The sequence below is a fragment of the Microchirus variegatus genome (assembly GCF_963457635.1).
Source record: "Microchirus variegatus genome assembly, chromosome: 21".
In the NCBI taxonomy this organism is placed as follows: Eukaryota; Metazoa; Chordata; class Actinopteri; order Pleuronectiformes; family Soleidae; genus Microchirus; species Microchirus variegatus.
In genome coordinates this window covers 206,091-223,016 of record NC_139822.1, presented here as the reverse complement: position 1 = coordinate 223,016, position 16,926 = coordinate 206,091, and the positions used below count along the sequence as shown (strand labels likewise).

The 16,926-nt window shown below is 41.3% G+C and overlaps 4 protein-coding genes across 4 annotated transcripts; 2 read left to right on the top strand and 2 right to left on the bottom strand.

The window, feature by feature from the left end:
• Positions 1 to 239: 239 nt before the first annotated feature.
• On the top strand, positions 240 to 7,591 carry pnn (pinin, desmosome associated protein). Its single transcript, XM_083908217.1, has 9 exons — positions 240 to 368; positions 785 to 862; positions 1,868 to 1,939; positions 2,395 to 2,470; positions 3,042 to 3,136; positions 3,528 to 3,603; positions 4,242 to 4,397; positions 5,249 to 5,387; positions 5,780 to 7,591. Exons 1-9 carry the CDS (start codon positions 256 to 258, stop codon positions 7,018 to 7,020), a joined length of 2,046 nt encoding a protein of 681 aa, XP_083764343.1. The 5' UTR covers positions 240 to 255; the 3' UTR covers positions 7,021 to 7,591.
• Positions 7,592 to 8,160: 569 nt separating this feature from the next.
• On the bottom strand, positions 8,161 to 10,479 carry gemin2 (gem (nuclear organelle) associated protein 2). The gene is made up of 10 exons (XM_083907831.1): positions 10,270 to 10,479; positions 10,037 to 10,118; positions 9,818 to 9,907; positions 9,679 to 9,738; positions 9,456 to 9,572; positions 9,328 to 9,372; positions 9,176 to 9,244; positions 8,935 to 9,045; positions 8,741 to 8,799; positions 8,161 to 8,510 (listed from the first exon to the last, which is right to left on the bottom strand). Exons 1-10 carry the CDS (start codon positions 10,389 to 10,391, stop codon positions 8,471 to 8,473), a joined length of 795 nt encoding a protein of 264 aa, XP_083763957.1. The 5' UTR covers positions 10,392 to 10,479; the 3' UTR covers positions 8,161 to 8,470.
• A 285-nt stretch (positions 10,480 to 10,764) lies between these two features.
• tedc1 (tubulin epsilon and delta complex 1) lies at positions 10,765 to 13,942 on the top strand (the record flags this gene model as incomplete). Its single annotated transcript, XM_083908117.1, has 7 exons — positions 10,765 to 10,908; positions 11,197 to 11,281; positions 11,579 to 11,796; positions 11,886 to 12,023; positions 12,360 to 12,446; positions 13,326 to 13,457; positions 13,706 to 13,942. 7 exons carry the CDS (start codon positions 10,765 to 10,767, stop codon positions 13,940 to 13,942), a joined length of 1,041 nt encoding a protein of 346 aa, XP_083764243.1.
• An 848-nt stretch (positions 13,943 to 14,790) lies between these two features.
• Positions 14,791 to 16,316, bottom strand: LOC310942388 (tuberoinfundibular peptide of 39 residues-like; the record flags this gene model as incomplete). The annotated part of the gene is given in 4 exon segments (XM_083907768.1): positions 14,791 to 14,934; positions 14,938 to 14,971; positions 15,906 to 16,085; positions 16,213 to 16,316. Coding segments are annotated over 4 exon segments (462 nt in total).
• Positions 16,317 to 16,926: the final 610 nt, after the last annotated feature.

Sequence of the window (16,926 nt, the reverse complement as noted above, 5' to 3'; positions counted from 1 at the left end):
TTGTTTCTTTGTACTTGTTTTTTAAAAACATAAAATACACGTTTTTTTTGTTTATTTTTTGTGGATATGAATAATAATAACACCTCAGGCTGTGACAACATTTTATTTTATTTGTAGGTCAGTTTATTATTTTTTTAGCTCCACTCCAGAGCTGCAGGTGGCGCTGGTGCGCGATAGCACGTGTTAATTGAAGATAGAAGAAAAAAAACTCGGAGACGAACAAGGAACACGTGATTCGCGCTCACTGGAAGCAAGATGGCGGTGGTGGTACGGAGCTTGCAAGACCAGCTCGAAAAGGCAAAAGAAGGCTTGAAAAATGTGGACGATAATATTCGCAAACTAACGGGACGCGACCCTAATGAGTCAAGGTAAAAACCCACTGCCAAATTACCGTTTTACTTATTTATAGGGATATGCTAACCATTTTGCTAGCGTTCCAATGACGATGCTAGCGTCAGTTGTTTAGCTAGCTAGCAGACCAGGAAAACGGGAATGTCCTCGCCGGGTCAGCAAACATTTACAAACTGTTTACATGTGCACACAAACCTACTGAACAACTCGGAGACGAATGTTTAACGTTAAGCCTTATTAAAATGTAAACGTCGGTCGCCTGTTCATAGGCCTCGCAGTAGGCGGTATCGCTTTTGGTTTGGTAATGTAAGGCACATGCAACAAAATGACTGAAATTAAATGAAGTATTGCATGCAAAACAACATTTTCTGTAACTACGGAATGGGTGACGATCATGGTTTGATGTTGAACTGGTCATATTTTGTGTGTTTAGGCCGGGTCAAATCCGTCGACTCGGCGGCCCCACGGCAGGCATTGGAGGAGGTAGAGGCAGAGGAGTCAACCTGCTCAGGTGAGACTTGATTCTAAAATGGTAACATGTAAACAATTAGATTTATTATTGCATTTAGTAGTTGGTTTTCTTCTCTGTGAAAGACAAAGCACCACAGCTCATAAAATTAAGGATACACAAAATATTAGGTCTGCAGCGATTACTAAATGAATAGTCGGATTTTATTTATGTCTCCTTAAATGTAAATATTTTTCCGATTTGGCCGCTTGGAAAAAAAGGTTACATATTTAATTTAATTAAATAAATTAATTTAGGACTAAACAAGGCTTTTGTGAACATAATTATTTTTGCAACGCAGATCAACAATTTACTGATATTAGCTATTTGATGAAAATTCATTAAATTTAGGAAAATTTAATTATGAAAACAGTCGGTAACAATTATTTTCATAATCGATTATGATTATTATTCGGCTAACTGAGAAATGGTCTGATCCATAAAATGTCAGAAGATGTTGATCAAATGATGAAATCTAGTTTTGTCTTCAAAGCAAGTTAAAAATGAAGTTGGTTGTGCACACCTACTGTGAGGTGGTCAACTCAAATTTCTGTCGGTGAGAACATTTTTGCAGGCTCTTAAAACCCATGACACAGTACAACGTAGCCTCACCACTTTGGTGCCACCTTGATAATTTCATTTTGATCACCCTTTATCAGTGGCAACTCAAAATTATACACCGTTTTAATATATCAGGCTACATCATGTGCTCTGCTACAATCTATGTCCACTGGCTGTCCAACATGAAGTGATGTATTGATTTTATTCAGTTAACATATATCAGACTTGGTTATGCCAAGTTTCTTAGATCCACAGATTCGTAATAGTCTTGTAAAATTTTGGAACTCACTACGCCTGGAAGAGGCATAATAAAGTTTACACCACTGTAAAATGCATTTATGTAGGAATTGACTGTCAATTCTTTTGGCTCACTAGGTATGAATGGAATTAATTTCCTCAAGGTTCAAGGCATTCTTACAGTCTGAATATACTTCTGTGTTTTTACAGGCGCAGTCTCTCGGAGATAGGAAGCGGCGGCCCCCCTGTCAAGAAGAGGGACATCGATGGAGCCCTGCTGAGGTGAGATCTTTTTTTTTTTTTTAATGTAGATTAATCCAAAATCTCCCTCTATCAAATATTTTAGTCAAGTCAGGGAACGCTGCAATTGCTATTAGATATTGTGACGTATTTATTTGTGTAGTTCCAAATCATGACACACATACATCTCAAGGCACTGTATATAGTAAGGCAAAAACGACTAGGCATCAGTGGAGAGAAAAAAAACTCTTAAAAAACAAAAAAACAGCATGAAATCTGACAAAACCAGACTCCTAAATGAGCAGACATCTTCCTCGACCAGTTGGGGTGAAAGGAAAAATGGGGGCCGGAGAGATGGAATAAAAAGTAGGTGAGGTAGAGACATAAGAGAGAGACCAGGAGCAGATGTAAATGTCATGTCTATAGCAGCCTAACTAAGAGATGCCCTAACTATAAGCTTTATCGGGAAGTATCTAAGTTCTTGTGTGTATGTGCAGGCTGGCAGGGGACCAGAGGGCCAGGAGAGACGCGCGTCACGACAGCGACGCCGAGGATGATGATGATGTCAAAAAGGTAAGACGGGGTTTGTCCGCTCATTGTTATTCATGTGACCTTTGGAAACACGTCTGTGTGGGTGATTTTATCGTTATGTTTTTGGTAGCCTTTACCTGTGAGTAACATGATATAAATAAATCATGTATTCAGAATTGATTTTCTGGGGATGTAGTTTATGGCCCATACAAGACATTTTAAATTCTAAATTTAGTGGTGCAGATCAGAATTGATATGTTTTTTTGAACAATTAACCTTGCAAGGTTGGAGATTGTGAAAGGTGACTTGGCAGAGGTTTACGCTCTGTGTGCTTTTTCCAGTTTATACGTCATTGTCTACCAATTCTATTGTCACCAAGACTTTAAAATCTATTGCAACATAATAGAAATTCAACATAATCCAAATATTAAACAAATGCTGTTTGAAAGCTGCACTCACTTGTAGTATTTATTTTAACAATACAAGCACAACTGTGTAGCTCTGGTGCTGTACACACATTATGCTAAGAGATAACCTATTCTTATATAATGGTGATTATTTGGTCTTAGACAAATCAACCTAACAGTTTTGCCTTGTCTTGTCTCCACTCCAGCCGGCGTTGCAGTCGTCTGTAGTAGCTACCTCCAAGGAGCGAACACGCCGAGACCTCATTCAAGATCAGACCATGGATGACAAGGGCAAACAAAGGTTTGTCAACAGAAACGTCAAACCTGCCTTGACTCGGATATACATTTAAACTGAATATTTTAATTATTAATGTGATCAAAGAAATTGGGGTGGTGGGGAAGACAGGTGGCACAAAGCAAAGTATCAATATCATTTTATGTATTCATTTTGTTTGTCATTATTTATGCAATAAGTGGCTGCCACCTTTGTGGAATTATGAAGTTTATTTTTGAAAAGTGGGCTTTGACCAGGGTGGCACAACATTATCTGGTTGTGTTCTATACTATCCATACTATGTCTATGTTTATATTTTTTATTGTATTCTCTATGGACCGCCATTGTGTCTGGAATAAAGATTATGTTGTCACTGAGAGACTGATGAGTGACCGTGGGTTTGTGTTTTCTTGGTCAGGAATCGGCGTATGTTCGGCCTGCTGATGGGGACTCTGCAAAAGTTCAAACAGGAGTCCAACATCTCGACAGACAAGGTGAGCAGATCCAGTCAATACTGCAGCAGCAGGGCCATTCATGCTTGCCCACATGGCATTGGTTGGGGAACTGGGCAGCCAGAAAACATTGACTTTCATGTTAATGGTCAAACAGCATATGCTACCAGAACACCCATGTGGAAAACATCGTATTACATCACAATTAAGATTTGATGTATGATGTGATTAGAGGATGAAAAAACTGGCTTGTATTCATGCTGCCTATATGAATGTTGATGGTCAAGCTTTTTTTTCTTCCTTTTTTCCTTCTTTCTGTTAATTTCAAATATCAAAACTTGATCCTCCAAATGACTCACCCCATCTGTGTGTGATACAAGGCCAATACTGCAAAATGTCCCTAAATATTTGAATATGGCGATAATTTCACTGGGACCAGACTGATGGATTAAAACTTCTCATTAATCTGTCTGAACATTGAGAAGAGTAATGTGATGGATGTAAAAAGGCCCCTCCTGTGAATCCATGTGTTGTAGAAAATGCCCTTTTGATTTATTTATTTTGCATATGACAATGTTATAAGTTTAAATGGTGACCTTAACATTAATTATTTATCATGTATTTCCATGTGCAGCGGGATCTTTTGGCTCATCTGTCTCTCTTTTTTTTCCCTCTCGCAGCAAAAGCGGCGTTCAGAGATTGAGCAGAAGCTCGAAGTTCAGGCGGAGACCGAACGAAAGAAGGTGGAGAATGAAAAGAAGGAGCTGTTTGAGGAGAGGAGAGCCAAACAGACTGAGCTGAGGCTACTGGAACAGAAGGTGGAATTAGCCCAGCTGGTAAGAAAGTTCTAACAACGTGATTAAAATGACGGTCCAAACAGAACAGCGTTGGGCCATTTTCAACCACAAACTCAGGATAATGTCTGGAGAAAGCAGTCTGGACATCCTCTGTTGTTTGGCATACACTTGAAAAACACAGCAGGGGATTGTCATACTGACACATGTTCAAATGTCCCGAGGTTCCGTGTGAGGGGGGTGGAGCTTGTCCAGAGTGTCCAGGAAGCAGGACACTCACTTGTCACATGACTTATCTCTAGATTCTCCTGCTGCGTTTTAATATTTCGTCACTTGAACATTATCGCTAGAGATCGTAGTAGGAATCTGGTATAAGAATTTGTGGGAATCTCAGTCTTGCTGTATTTTATTTATTTGTAGGTCACTACTCAGGAATATTTCAAACGATTTTCACATTGTATCATTCGTACAGTGACTGCTATGCTGTGTTCATGAACATAGGGGAAAAAAAGGAAGCCTTCTATAGACGCAGTTGCACACACATTTCAATCCGTGCACCATGAGAAAATAAAATATATACATATAAATACACACACTAAAACAATGTTTGCATATGATACATCTGTTCATTTTTAAACAAAGTGTTGGCTGTTAGACAAGTCATACCTACACTTAAAGTGTTCCTGTCTCCACCCCTTAATCCTATCGGTGCCACATTTTAGTGGGTTCAACCTGTCCTCAAAAATACGTACAGTGACGTAAGCCACCTCAAAAGTATACTGTACCAACAGTCATTTCATCGACTCGGTTCTAAAAAGTATATTTACAGAAGAGCCAAAGAAACTTTGTACCGCCCTGATTTCTAAGTAACCCTCTCACCCATCCATCTACAGCAAGAGGAGTGGACCAGCCACAATAATCGTTTGGTGAAATACATCCGCACCAAGACAAAGCCTCCCATCTTCTATTTGCCTGGAAAAATGTGCTCCGCTACACAAAAGCTCCATGACGACTCCAACAAGAAACTGAACGGTTAGTAGAGCTCCTTATGCAAGACTGTCATTACTTTTTATCTGTGCTGGTGGTTCATGACAAATATCAACTAGTTGAAATACTTCTAATTGTACTTCTATTGTGAAGATGGCTGGAAAATACCAGACATTAATTGGGAGATTTTCTGAATCCTCCACCCCTACTTAATATTTGGACATGACTTAGAAATTGTTAGCTCACTGTGGTGGACAACATTGTTGATATTGTGGGTTCTTTTTTGCACACTGAACATAAAGATGCTGTGCTCTCGAGAGCATGAAAACTGTCAAAACTGTGAAATTGAAGTTAAAATTTCATGTTTGTCATTACAAAATGAAAATAATCTGTGTTAATCACCCCTGTAACCGAATGTAACCTCTTCCTCTTCTCAGCTGTGTTTGACGAGAGGCGTGAGGCATTTGCCGAACACCTCAGTAAAATGGAGTCCCGCCCCCGGAGACAGCAAAACCGCGACCAGGACAGCAAGACAACAGGAATGGACCGCCCAGAGGAGGGTAAGCCAGCAGGTCAGATAGTCAAGGTGACAGGTAACAGGATAGATGTTGAGATGGAGGAGGAGGAAGATGAGGACGATGAGGAGGAAAGGATGAAGGAGGAGGAGGAGAGACTGGTGGTAGAGGAGAAGAAGAAGGAGGGGGAGGAGAGGGAGGAAGAGGAGAAGGAAGGGTTGAAGAAGGCAGGTGAGGAGGGAGAGAGAATGGAGGTTAGTGAGGAAAAGGAGGAGGGAGTTGAGGACAGTGGGGAGCAGAGGGAAAAGGCAGAGAAGGAGGCAAGTCCAGGTTCAGAAGAGATGGAGGTTGAGGGGGAGCAGGGGGATAAGGGAGTAGAAGATGTGGGAGAAACAGATGTTAAACAGGAATCCGCAGACCTCCAAAATGAAAAGACCCAAGACAAGCAGGCCTCTGAACCAGCCATAACCAGCCTAGAGGCACCAGACACCAGTGAGCCACCCCAACCCAGTCCCACTGCAGGGGAACCAGCACCACAGTCCGTAAAATCCCCAGAGATTCGAGGGTCTTCTCCCACACCAGAACCCCAACCTGCCTCCACCGAGTTAGCGCAAGATCCCGTCGTTCCTGGCTTAGAGGTTCACAACTCTGCAGCAGAGAACCAGCCTGCAGAAGAGAAATCAGAGCCCGAAGCTCCACAAAAACTGGCTGATAGTCAGGAGGCGCTCAGCATCTCTGCTGCTCCCTCTAAGGAGGAGGGTGACGGTGTGAGAGGGAGGAAGAAGGCAAAGCATTCAAGGAAGAGCAGCAGTCGCAGTAACAGCTCCTCGTCTTCTACCTCTGGCTCATCCTCGAGCGGCAGCTCGTCTTCGTCCTCTGGGTCGAGCCGCTCTTCTTCGTCTTCATCGTCCTCATCATCTTCGTCATCTAACAGCAGCCGAAGTCACAGCCACGATGCCAGTAAGCGCAAGAGGAGGCCGTCAGACAGGGACAGGAAGAAAGGAGAAGACAGAAGTCATCGTAAGAGAGGAGGGAGTGGTGGAGGAGGAAGGGACTCGAAGGGATCGAAAGAGAGGAGGAAGAGAAGTGAGGAAGGAAGGGGAAGGTCGTCCCGGAGCGACAGGGCGCATAAAGATAGAGACAGGAAAGACAAGAGACGCTAATATGGTTGTAATCCAGCTTCTGTTTATTTGGTTAAAAAAAAAACTTCCAGCCATTCGCTCAATGACAGCAGTTTTAACTGTTCGTAAAATTAGTTTTCACATAAGGCCCTTGAAGGTTGTAATGCAGGAGGATTTTGTGTAGCTTTAATGGTCATGTCAAAATTGAAAACCTTACTGACTGGCTGTTTTTCATTACAACTTTTTTTTTACTTTTTGAAGTGTAAACTTGACTTTCTAGTCACTGTGGTGCATCTGGCCATTTCTAGTTGGGCTCCTGACTGAACAGGTCTGAGGTAGGAGAAGCATACTGTACACTTTTGTTTGTCATTTTAAAATCAAATGATCTGACATTTGGATTTTACAGAGGTCTGTGGGACGCGAGTATGAAAAGAAAGTGTTGAATGTTTTGTTGTTTTTAAATCCTAATCACAGTGCTACTGGTTGAAACATTGGCAGTTACGGTAGCTGTGAGCATTAGATGTTTTCAAATTGATGTGACAACACTTAAAATGATACTGTTTGATGTCATGGTCTTTCATCATGTCTGTGATATGCTTAAAAATGCTTTTTGAAACGCTCAATTTTTTTTGTATTGACTGATCTACTTTAAAATAAAGGTGAGGTATTGGTGGAAATCTGTGTCATTTGATCTGTTTGGTGTCAGACCTTCACATGAGGGTCTGGAGCCAGTCCCAGCTGACATGGGGACAGGTTACCAGTCTATCACAGGGCAAACCACCATCCATTCTCTCACTCGCACCCAGTCAATTTTGTGTGTCCAATTAACCTCCAGTATGTTTTTGGACTGTGGGACGAAACCAGAAAAAAAACTATGCCCACACCGGGAGAACATGCAAACCTCTATAAAGACCTTTATCTTTCTGCAAAGAGCCACTACACCACCATGTGGACCTTCGATTTTGTTTTAAATGCTTACAATGATGAATTAAGCTTTAGTGCATTTTCTGCAGCTTGTCAATGGCCAGTGGAGTCAGTCTGTCAGTACATGAGCTGCTGATGTCGCACTGAATCTAATGATCAGATCTGAAATCAAAAGTTGGACTTCAATGTAATTTTTGCATCTTTATTGTGGCAGCTTTAAAACACTTAGACCAACATATATACAAATCGGTTCGTTAGACAAAACATTCAATTACCTTTCACTGAAATATTCAATTTAAAAAAACAACTCAAGATGAAGTGATTTATGATCACAGCACTCTGACCTCGTTCTGTGCTTTCACCCTAACCTACAGTACAGCCACAGTCCGTTGTAAAAGTCTCTATTTCCACTGATGGGTTTTTCTTGGCTGGTCACCTTTCTCTGTGTTGGATCTTCACTTCTCCAGTGTTAGATCTTGTATGTGACTGCTGAGTTTGCTTCCTTCATGCAGCATCAGTCAGAGCTTCCTGGTTGTAACAGCTGGTTCATCAGTTGCAGTTAAACCATTCACTCAGGTTGATCTGCCAAATCATTCTGCTCAAAGTATCTGCGGATCAAAAAAAACATTAGGAACCAATTTTCAGGTCAGTTTGAAGTAAACAGAAGTAAATTATAAAACAAAACTAACTCGCTGTATATGTGACATTTTGGCTTTTGATGGGCCATTCAAAAGGTTTTAGTCAGACCAGTAAATTAAAAACAAACAAACCTGTCTTTATTCTGGATTTATTTTTATTTAACCTATTGAAAGTAAACCTGTGTGGACTTGATAGATACCTGGCAACAAGACAGATTAGCAGGTTGAGGGCAGGCAGTTTCTCGTCCTCCTGACTCTCCTGTGGGAGATGGGAGCAGAAAATCATGTCATCATGTGGGTTTGTGACCACCTGAAGCCATCACCTCAGTCAGTTTGGTGCAAAGGAGATCCACAGAACCCCCCCTCAAAAAAAAGCAACAAATCAGTGTCCTACCAGTGTGCTACGGAGCTGAGAACATCTCCTGGCCAGCTGTCTGATGCAGGAGTGTGCTTCAGGCAGTAGAGGCTTCTCCAGACAGGCCAATAAAGCATACAACCAGCAACCCTGCAGCAAACAATTACTGTTGTCATGCTCTGTGTCCACACTCCTGTGGAGTTCAGGTGTTTTCAAGTGTAGATGACTAAACCGAGCAACCCACAGAAGAAGGATTGACAACTTCATCGACCAAACTCACCAGCTGTGGAACAAATTCTCTCTCCTCAAACCAACCGATGAGGATTTCCAACACCATCAACACTGTCGTCTGGGAGGAAAGAAAACAAACACATCAGACAATGTATGTGTGTGACAAGATCCAGTAAAACTGAAACAGGGAGGTGATTTTACCTGGTTGAGTCTGCTAACGATGGTGAGGAAGGGAGGGAAGCCCACCTGAACAGACACATGCATCCATCAGTGATCTAGTCCAGTCACATTCAAGGCTCTGTGGTATATACATACTCAAGCTATACAACCTTGCTATAGTCCAGTCCAGGCTTTGCTTCCACTTCTGTGTCACAGGATGATGTGCCCGCATAGATCTTCTCCCCTAAACAAAACCGCTTCCAGCCCTCTTCATCTGTCAGCTTTGGCTGTGAAACACACACAAACAGGCCTCTTTTCTTATTGTCACTACTAATAATGTATTTTCACAGTTTTAACCACAGAAAGAAATGGTTCGCAATGTCATGTCCTCACCATTTGCACGTTGTCGTCCAGAGTCTGGCTGCTCCAGTGAATTCTGTTCTTTGCGATTGTCTGAAATGAAAACAAATTCTTAACTGAACAATTTCAGGTTGTGGTGGTTTTTAAATCGGCTCGAGTTAGTTTCTTTTACCTGTCTGAGCTCTGAGAAGTTACCGACTTGTTGCTGCTGCCAACTGAGACTGGGGCAAAGACCTGTGGGAGCAGCATGGCAGCCTGGAACCTGGAACACAGAGAAGATGCTTCTCAGACATGGGGCAGCAGTTAAATTCCTGCCTCCTTAACACCTCAAATTGGTGGTATACGTGTTTCTCCATTTTAAGACCAGACCTTAATATGTTTGTTTACTCACTGATACATTCACTGTTGGTTTCTTGAGTTTCTTGGGGTCGATCTGAGCAACTACCACCTCTGGACATAATGATGCCTCCAACCTGATGATAAAGGACGCATGTAAAACAAAAATACATGCAGCAATGCTTGACCAAGAAAACATTTTAACTGTAACACACAACCCCTGTATGAGACAAATGCTGTCCACGGTCCATACAAAGACAAAGGGGAGTGTGGCTGAGGGGAACTCACTGGACTTGTCGCAGATATTCCTGTGGGTTCCTCGGTGGTCCTTTCAGGTCCAGCTGCACTGTGCTGGATTCAAACTCCACAGGCAGAAGCCTCGGCATTAAGTCCTCCGCGTCCGAATTCATTGTGACAAAGGTAAAAGCTTGGTGGACACAAACAAAAGCGTCAAATTACAATTTAATAATAAAAATAAAAAATAATTAAAAAAAAACCTCCAAGTGGGCAAAACGAGAGTTTAATTCCCAAACTGGAGTTCTATCATGAGTAGCATGGAAGCAAGGTAGAACGCGGAGTGATGACGTCATGCTTGTGACGTTGTTATTATGCGCGACGTCGTACCCGGAAGTTGTCACCGGCGCGAAATACCAAAAGTTTAAGCTAAACCATGAGCTTAAACGCAGAATAAAGGAGGTGGAATTTGACTGTATGTGTGTACGGGAACATCATGTATCATGCTGTTTGTAATGTAACTAGTGTGTGTAGTTTGTCGCGGTTGTAATGCAGCGGAAAAAAGCGTCAGTGAATGTGGAGGTGAAGCAGGTGATTGGGACTCTGTGCAGACTGTTCACCGCCACCGGCCTGGACGCTGTCCCCACTCCTGAGACCTTCAGACGGGCAAAATTCGGTGGTGGATTCGAGGTGGTACGTTTGGATATCTGTTGTTGTCAATGTCGTACCTGCAATAACGTAATGGTGTAGTTTGTACTAGCATTTTAATATAAACAAATGTCCCACAAGAGACAGTGGGGATTGAGTCTGTCAGCTCCACACAAATCTCAATGTTTCTCAATATAGCATAAACAAACAAACAAACAACAACAAATATATATATATATAATAATTTAAAAAAATTCCTGTGGCAAATGTAATTGTGTGATATTGTAAATATGCTTGTATATTATAGGCTTTGTGGTTGCTGTTGTTTTCTAGGAAGGTCAGTTTTGGCCGCTCCTCACCGACATCCTTCAGAGAACTGGTGTTGTTTCCCTTGAAGCAGGTGGACAGCCAAGAGGAAGTGGGTAACATGGTTCTTTTGTAGATGTGTGTATTGTTGTTGATGCCTCTTGTCCTGGACTGCTGTGATTTTTCGTACCTGCTGTATTTGTTCTGTTTGTTCAGTCACTGTCTTCAAGCCATACATCATAGCAGGTCACTATAGATAAATGAATAAAGGAAAAACATTAACTGAAGTGAGAAATGAATGAAGTGCACAACAGCAATAATAGTACCACATAATTAATGAAAAACATTGTTTTCTAACTGCATTAAGTAAAAGTAACTGACAGTGTATGGTTTTGCCTGTCTGCATCAGAGCACAGGAAGGCAGTGGCTGCTGGCCTCAGGCAGACTGGCTGCCGTGCTGACTGGACATATTACGGAAGGCAGACGGGAGAAGAAGAGGAGGCAAAGAGTTTCTCCAGCAGAGATCTTCTCCTGGCACTAGGCTGGCTGCTCGCTACAGGGACACTCGAGACACTGCTGACACAGCGAGTACAACAACTCGACAAGACTCTACTCACGTCTTTACCTGTGAGTAACATTGGTATAACATGAACACCACTATAGTGCATTGGAAAGGTTAATTCTGTAAAACATATTTTTCTCTGTGTCTGTATTAGGTGATTTCTCTGGTCCCTCATGAGCTCCAGTTCGACTCTTCCTCGCTGCGGAGACTTCAGTGGCTCGTCGGCTGCCTGAGACACCAAAGGCGGATCTTGCTGTCCATGCTGGAAGAGCGGACTCGGTTACTTCACACTGTGAGAAAGTCTCGTCTTTTCCATGTCCACAAGCGGCTACTCTGTTATTTCCTAGCAAAACATTATGAACAAATATGGTTGTAGAGCAACAGAGTGACTGTCAAATTTTAACTTCTCAGATTTGTGCTGCCAGCCACTCCCCCTCTGTGTCTTCCTCCTCAAATCAAAGCTCGACAGCACTAAAAGAGGTAATTGTGTGTGTGTGTTGACATATAATTATTAACTATAATTATTATAATTAAAGTTGAAGCAAGTTGACCCAGATTTATGGTTAGAATGAGTACATTTTAATTGTATATATATATTTTTTTAAATTTATTTGTGTATGTCCTGTAGGACTATGTTCGTATACGGCAGCTGTGTGACCTTCTAGAGGCATATCTGAACTGGAAACAGGTGGAGAATGTCTTCTGGACCTGGATGGTGAGTGAGATAAAACAGCACAGGAAAATTAGATCACAAATCAACACAGAAGTAGTTTCTCGCTACGTTTACACTAGCTGGATATTTTTTATAAACGGATATTTTCTTCCCTCCATTTCCTAAATAACTTTGTGCACACATCGTCATTTTCAAAAAAGTTTATGTTTATATTAACCTGCATAAATATGCTGTCGAGAGCCATCATAACGCCAAGCCTGTGGGCGGCAGTGTAAGAGGAAGGAGAAAGCCATACAAGCCAATCAGAATCCTCAACGACAACAACAACAACGACTGACCTCTCACCCTCGATGTACGAACGAAACTATTCAGGTGACAGAGTGACAGCAGCGATGATCGTGACATTCTAAAATTGTCACACCACTCCTCCATGACCTCATTAATAACCTCATTCTCAAAGTTCTCCCACCAGACAGCAGTCCGCCCAGGTCGGACCCAAAACCGGCGATGCTGGCGGTGACACGGTCTGGCTCACCTCCGAGCCCTAATACGTCTCTGCTCCTCTGTGTAATATAGGAGCTGTATTTGCAAATGCAAACATGTAAAAATGATCATAACCAAATGTAAAAAGGTCGTATTTTTGGAGCGTAGGTTGCCTAAAACTCTGTTTTCCACCATTTTTCTCCGTTTACATGCAAACGAGAAAACAGAGTTTTCCAAAATCTCCACTTTTGCTGGAATTTTTAGAAATATTCGTTTTGAGAGCCGAGATCGCCGTTTGTGTGTTAACGAAAAGCACAAATGCAGGGGAAAGTCTCCGTTTTTAAAAATACCCGTGCTAGTGTAAACGTAGCCTTAGTGTCACCTCATTTGGTAGAAGCTTTTGTTGATGAAGTGTGTGTGTGTGTGTGTTATGTGCAGGACAGTGTGATGGACTGCCATCAGATACCTTCTTTTGCCAAGGAGTCTCCACATACACCCAGTGTGTATCATCACAACAGCCAAAGACTAGGGACATGTGAGGAGATGCTAATGAGACTACCCACAGCACAGGTGATTCACACAGACATCCATCGTTTGTGTGTCAAATAGCACAGAAAATTTGTCATTTGGCAAAATGTGTGCAGATGAACGTTAGACTATAGTGTTTCTCCATCTGTTCATCCTCACATAATTGACACAACTTAGACTCAAGATCTTTGCTCAGCTGACCTGCATAACCTCTTAAAGACTGGATTAGATGTCTTCTCCTTTGCTCGTCCTCTTTTTCTTCTCTCTCCTTCCTGCCTTCCCTTTCCCAGACCTGCAGAGTCAGGCTCCAGTGTAAGAGTCCAGTCAGAGGCCACAGCTACACAGCAGAGAAGTTCCACGGTGGTGTTGAACCTTCAGACGTGCTGCCAGCATCTCAGGCTTCACAGCTGCTGCTTCAGACCGAGGCTCAGCTGCTGGAGAAGAGGGACAGGCTGAGACTTGAAAACCGGCTCAAGCTGCAAGAAGTGATTGGTGACCTGGAGGGACTGGTGCTGATACCACCATAGACTTTTTGTTTTGTTTTTACTTGAACTTATATATTTTGCAATAGTATATGACACATCTGTCATATACTATTGTGTGTTTCTATTTTATATACAATATGACTCTTTCAGCATGAATCACTGGTTTGTGTGTGGACATATTGTATAATGTATTTAGAGATTTTTAAGAGATAGTTTGACACCATAGTAAATATCCTTGTGTGATAGGTACAGAGCTGTGATTTTAGGTAAAGCTGATGAACAATGTATACAAAAAGATAAAGCCAAATATCCTGAATACAGAATGCTGCAAAATGACATGTACTTAGTTTATTAAATCCCACCCAATATGAAGGAGGCAGGTTTTTTTTTTTATTTAAATCTTTTGGCAGCTGTCATGTCAACAATATTTATATACAGACATTAGGGGGAAATGGAATGACAGAAAGAAGTTGATTTATTTTATTTATTCAAAGAAACTTTTCACACATCTGAAGGAAAATATTCACTGCAATTGTCTGTCTAGCTTGCACAGTGCGTACATTATATGAATGTTTCACCCTTGTCATATCTGTGATGATGAAAATATATTGTGATACACAGTATGTTGTTGAATTATTGCCCATCCCTACTTTCAGGACATCAGAATTGGTGATTGGACCCAAACACAAGTTAAAACCATTTAAAATGTGCATCTTTATTTATCCCTTACACTGAAACACATTTATTTTCATATTTCTGTTGTGTTCATTTAGCTTTCTTGGAAACAATTTTGAAAATATAATGTCTGCTCTATGTGTTTGGTATGTTGGGTATGTTCACCCAGAGAATTGGTTTGTGTAAGGTAAAAAAAAAATGCTGCAAAGACTAAATCATCCTGAAGAATTAACCACCAGTAGTTTCTGCATGTAGGAGTTGAGCCACTTCTGTCTCTCCATGGAGGTGAAGAGCTTGCTCTTCTCTCTGAAGGCTGCGTCGTCGGCGACCACCATGTTCCTCTTCACCATCCCGACTCCCTAAGACGACCACTCGGAAGGCCACGCCTTTGCCATTCTGGCGACGTGCAGACCAACACCAGGAGATTATTGACCAGAAAACAACCCAGGTACCACACTAACACAATTACAGAAAATATTCACCCTTTTTGATGTAGATAACATTACAGTTCATATCATATCAAATTGGTAGATCTATTACTGCTGTAAGTTTCTTTCAGATGTGACTATGACCTGATGAGAGTCCTCGTGTCAAACTGGACATAGTTTAGAAAGGAACATACTTGTACAAAGTCCAATTAGAGACCTTTTTTTTCACAGGTAGCCATTTTAACATGAAATAGTTAATATGCATGTTGTTAAAGGGATTGTTCAGGTTTTGAGAAATGTCGTCTGAAGTGCTGACACAGTGCTGGCCCATTGGTCATTGGGCTTTAAGCTGAATTTGATAAGGGCTACCCTCCCACCTCTTCAGAGTAGCTGGTGTTTGACTATTATTGTTACAGAGTTAACATTATGAATTGCATTAATCTTAGTTGTTTTATTTACTTCAAAACAGTGTCACTGATGTAGTTGTTTAACCTTAGAGGGCAGTAAAATCACAAAAGCCTTGTATTAAGGGTTAGACTGGTGATACTGAACATTTTTAAAACCTAGAACCGATGTGCACTAAATGAGAAATGTTAAATGTTTTTTTCTCCACACACCACCAGGGGGCCCCAAGCAGCCAATTAGTTTGCTTATGCTTTGGGTCGACTCTGGACACAGTCTACGCTGGCTTCTTTGTGCTTGTCGGAAGGAAAAACAGCTATTTTAAAAAGGGTCACCTAATAAAATCTGTCTGCTTCATTCTACTATATCTATCTCTATATCTTACCAAATGAGGCAGCAATAGACCAGCTCCTAGACCTGTTCCCTTTTGTTCTCTTAGGACATGTGTTACTAATACCAGGTCTGAACACACTGTATTTCCCCCATAATAAAACAGTTACCCTGCCTCTGCCCTCCCAGGAGCAAAGAGCCATGCCTTCCTCATCAGTCCTGCCTTGCTGTCAGCTGCTGATCTGAGGCTGGGCACCGACACCATTTGAATGCTCCAATCACGGAGGGCGATGGAGGGGAAGAGGACTTCCCAGTCATGTTCTTTAGACTCCTCTGATTCATCCATTCTTCTGGAATCAAATAAGGTGACAAAATAAATGCTCATTTTATGTTTTCTACACAGATACAAAAATAAGTAGAACACAGAAAGAAGGTAGCAAATAATAACTGCACTTATAAGATATAGTGAATAATCACCTGAGAGGTAGTCGACGCTGAGGGAAGGCGGATGTCACCAAGGTCATACCCAAAATATAAAGCAACAGGAAGGACTTACGGGGGAAAACCAACTGTTCACACATCCTAAAATACAAACCAACAAAAAACAAATCGGTAACATTCCAGTTTCATTACATATCTAAGGTGCTGGTTCAACAGTGTTCATGTTCTCAGCATGACTGCCAACATTGGTCTTGCTGTTATAATTTCATTGATATAATTATTGATCTTGTGAGTCCTCAAGTTCCCTCTGAAAGTGAATCTTGACTGCTAGTGTGATTGTGTTTTTTTTGTCTTGTTAGAAATGATGGGTGCACTGTGTAGTTCTCATTAGTCAGAAATAACCCGGATATAATTTCATTTTAAAATGACTGAATTGTGTATGTAAGTGTCTTTTTAAATTATGCCATTAATTTAGGTAAAATAAATATGCCTCTATTGCTGCTTTATAGGACATTTACCCATAACAACATGCATGAGGATAATCTTTACATTAGTTTTCTTTCATTTTATGAAAAGCTCTCATTCTCAAAACAAGCAAGACTGATTTTTCATGTATATTTTACACATAATCCCATTTCTGTGTAAGCCACCCTTCAACTCATTCCGTGCACAATATACTGGAACATAAAGGGACCTATCAAGCAAAATCTGAGATTTCATAAAATTAAAATACAAGTTGTTCAATTAATT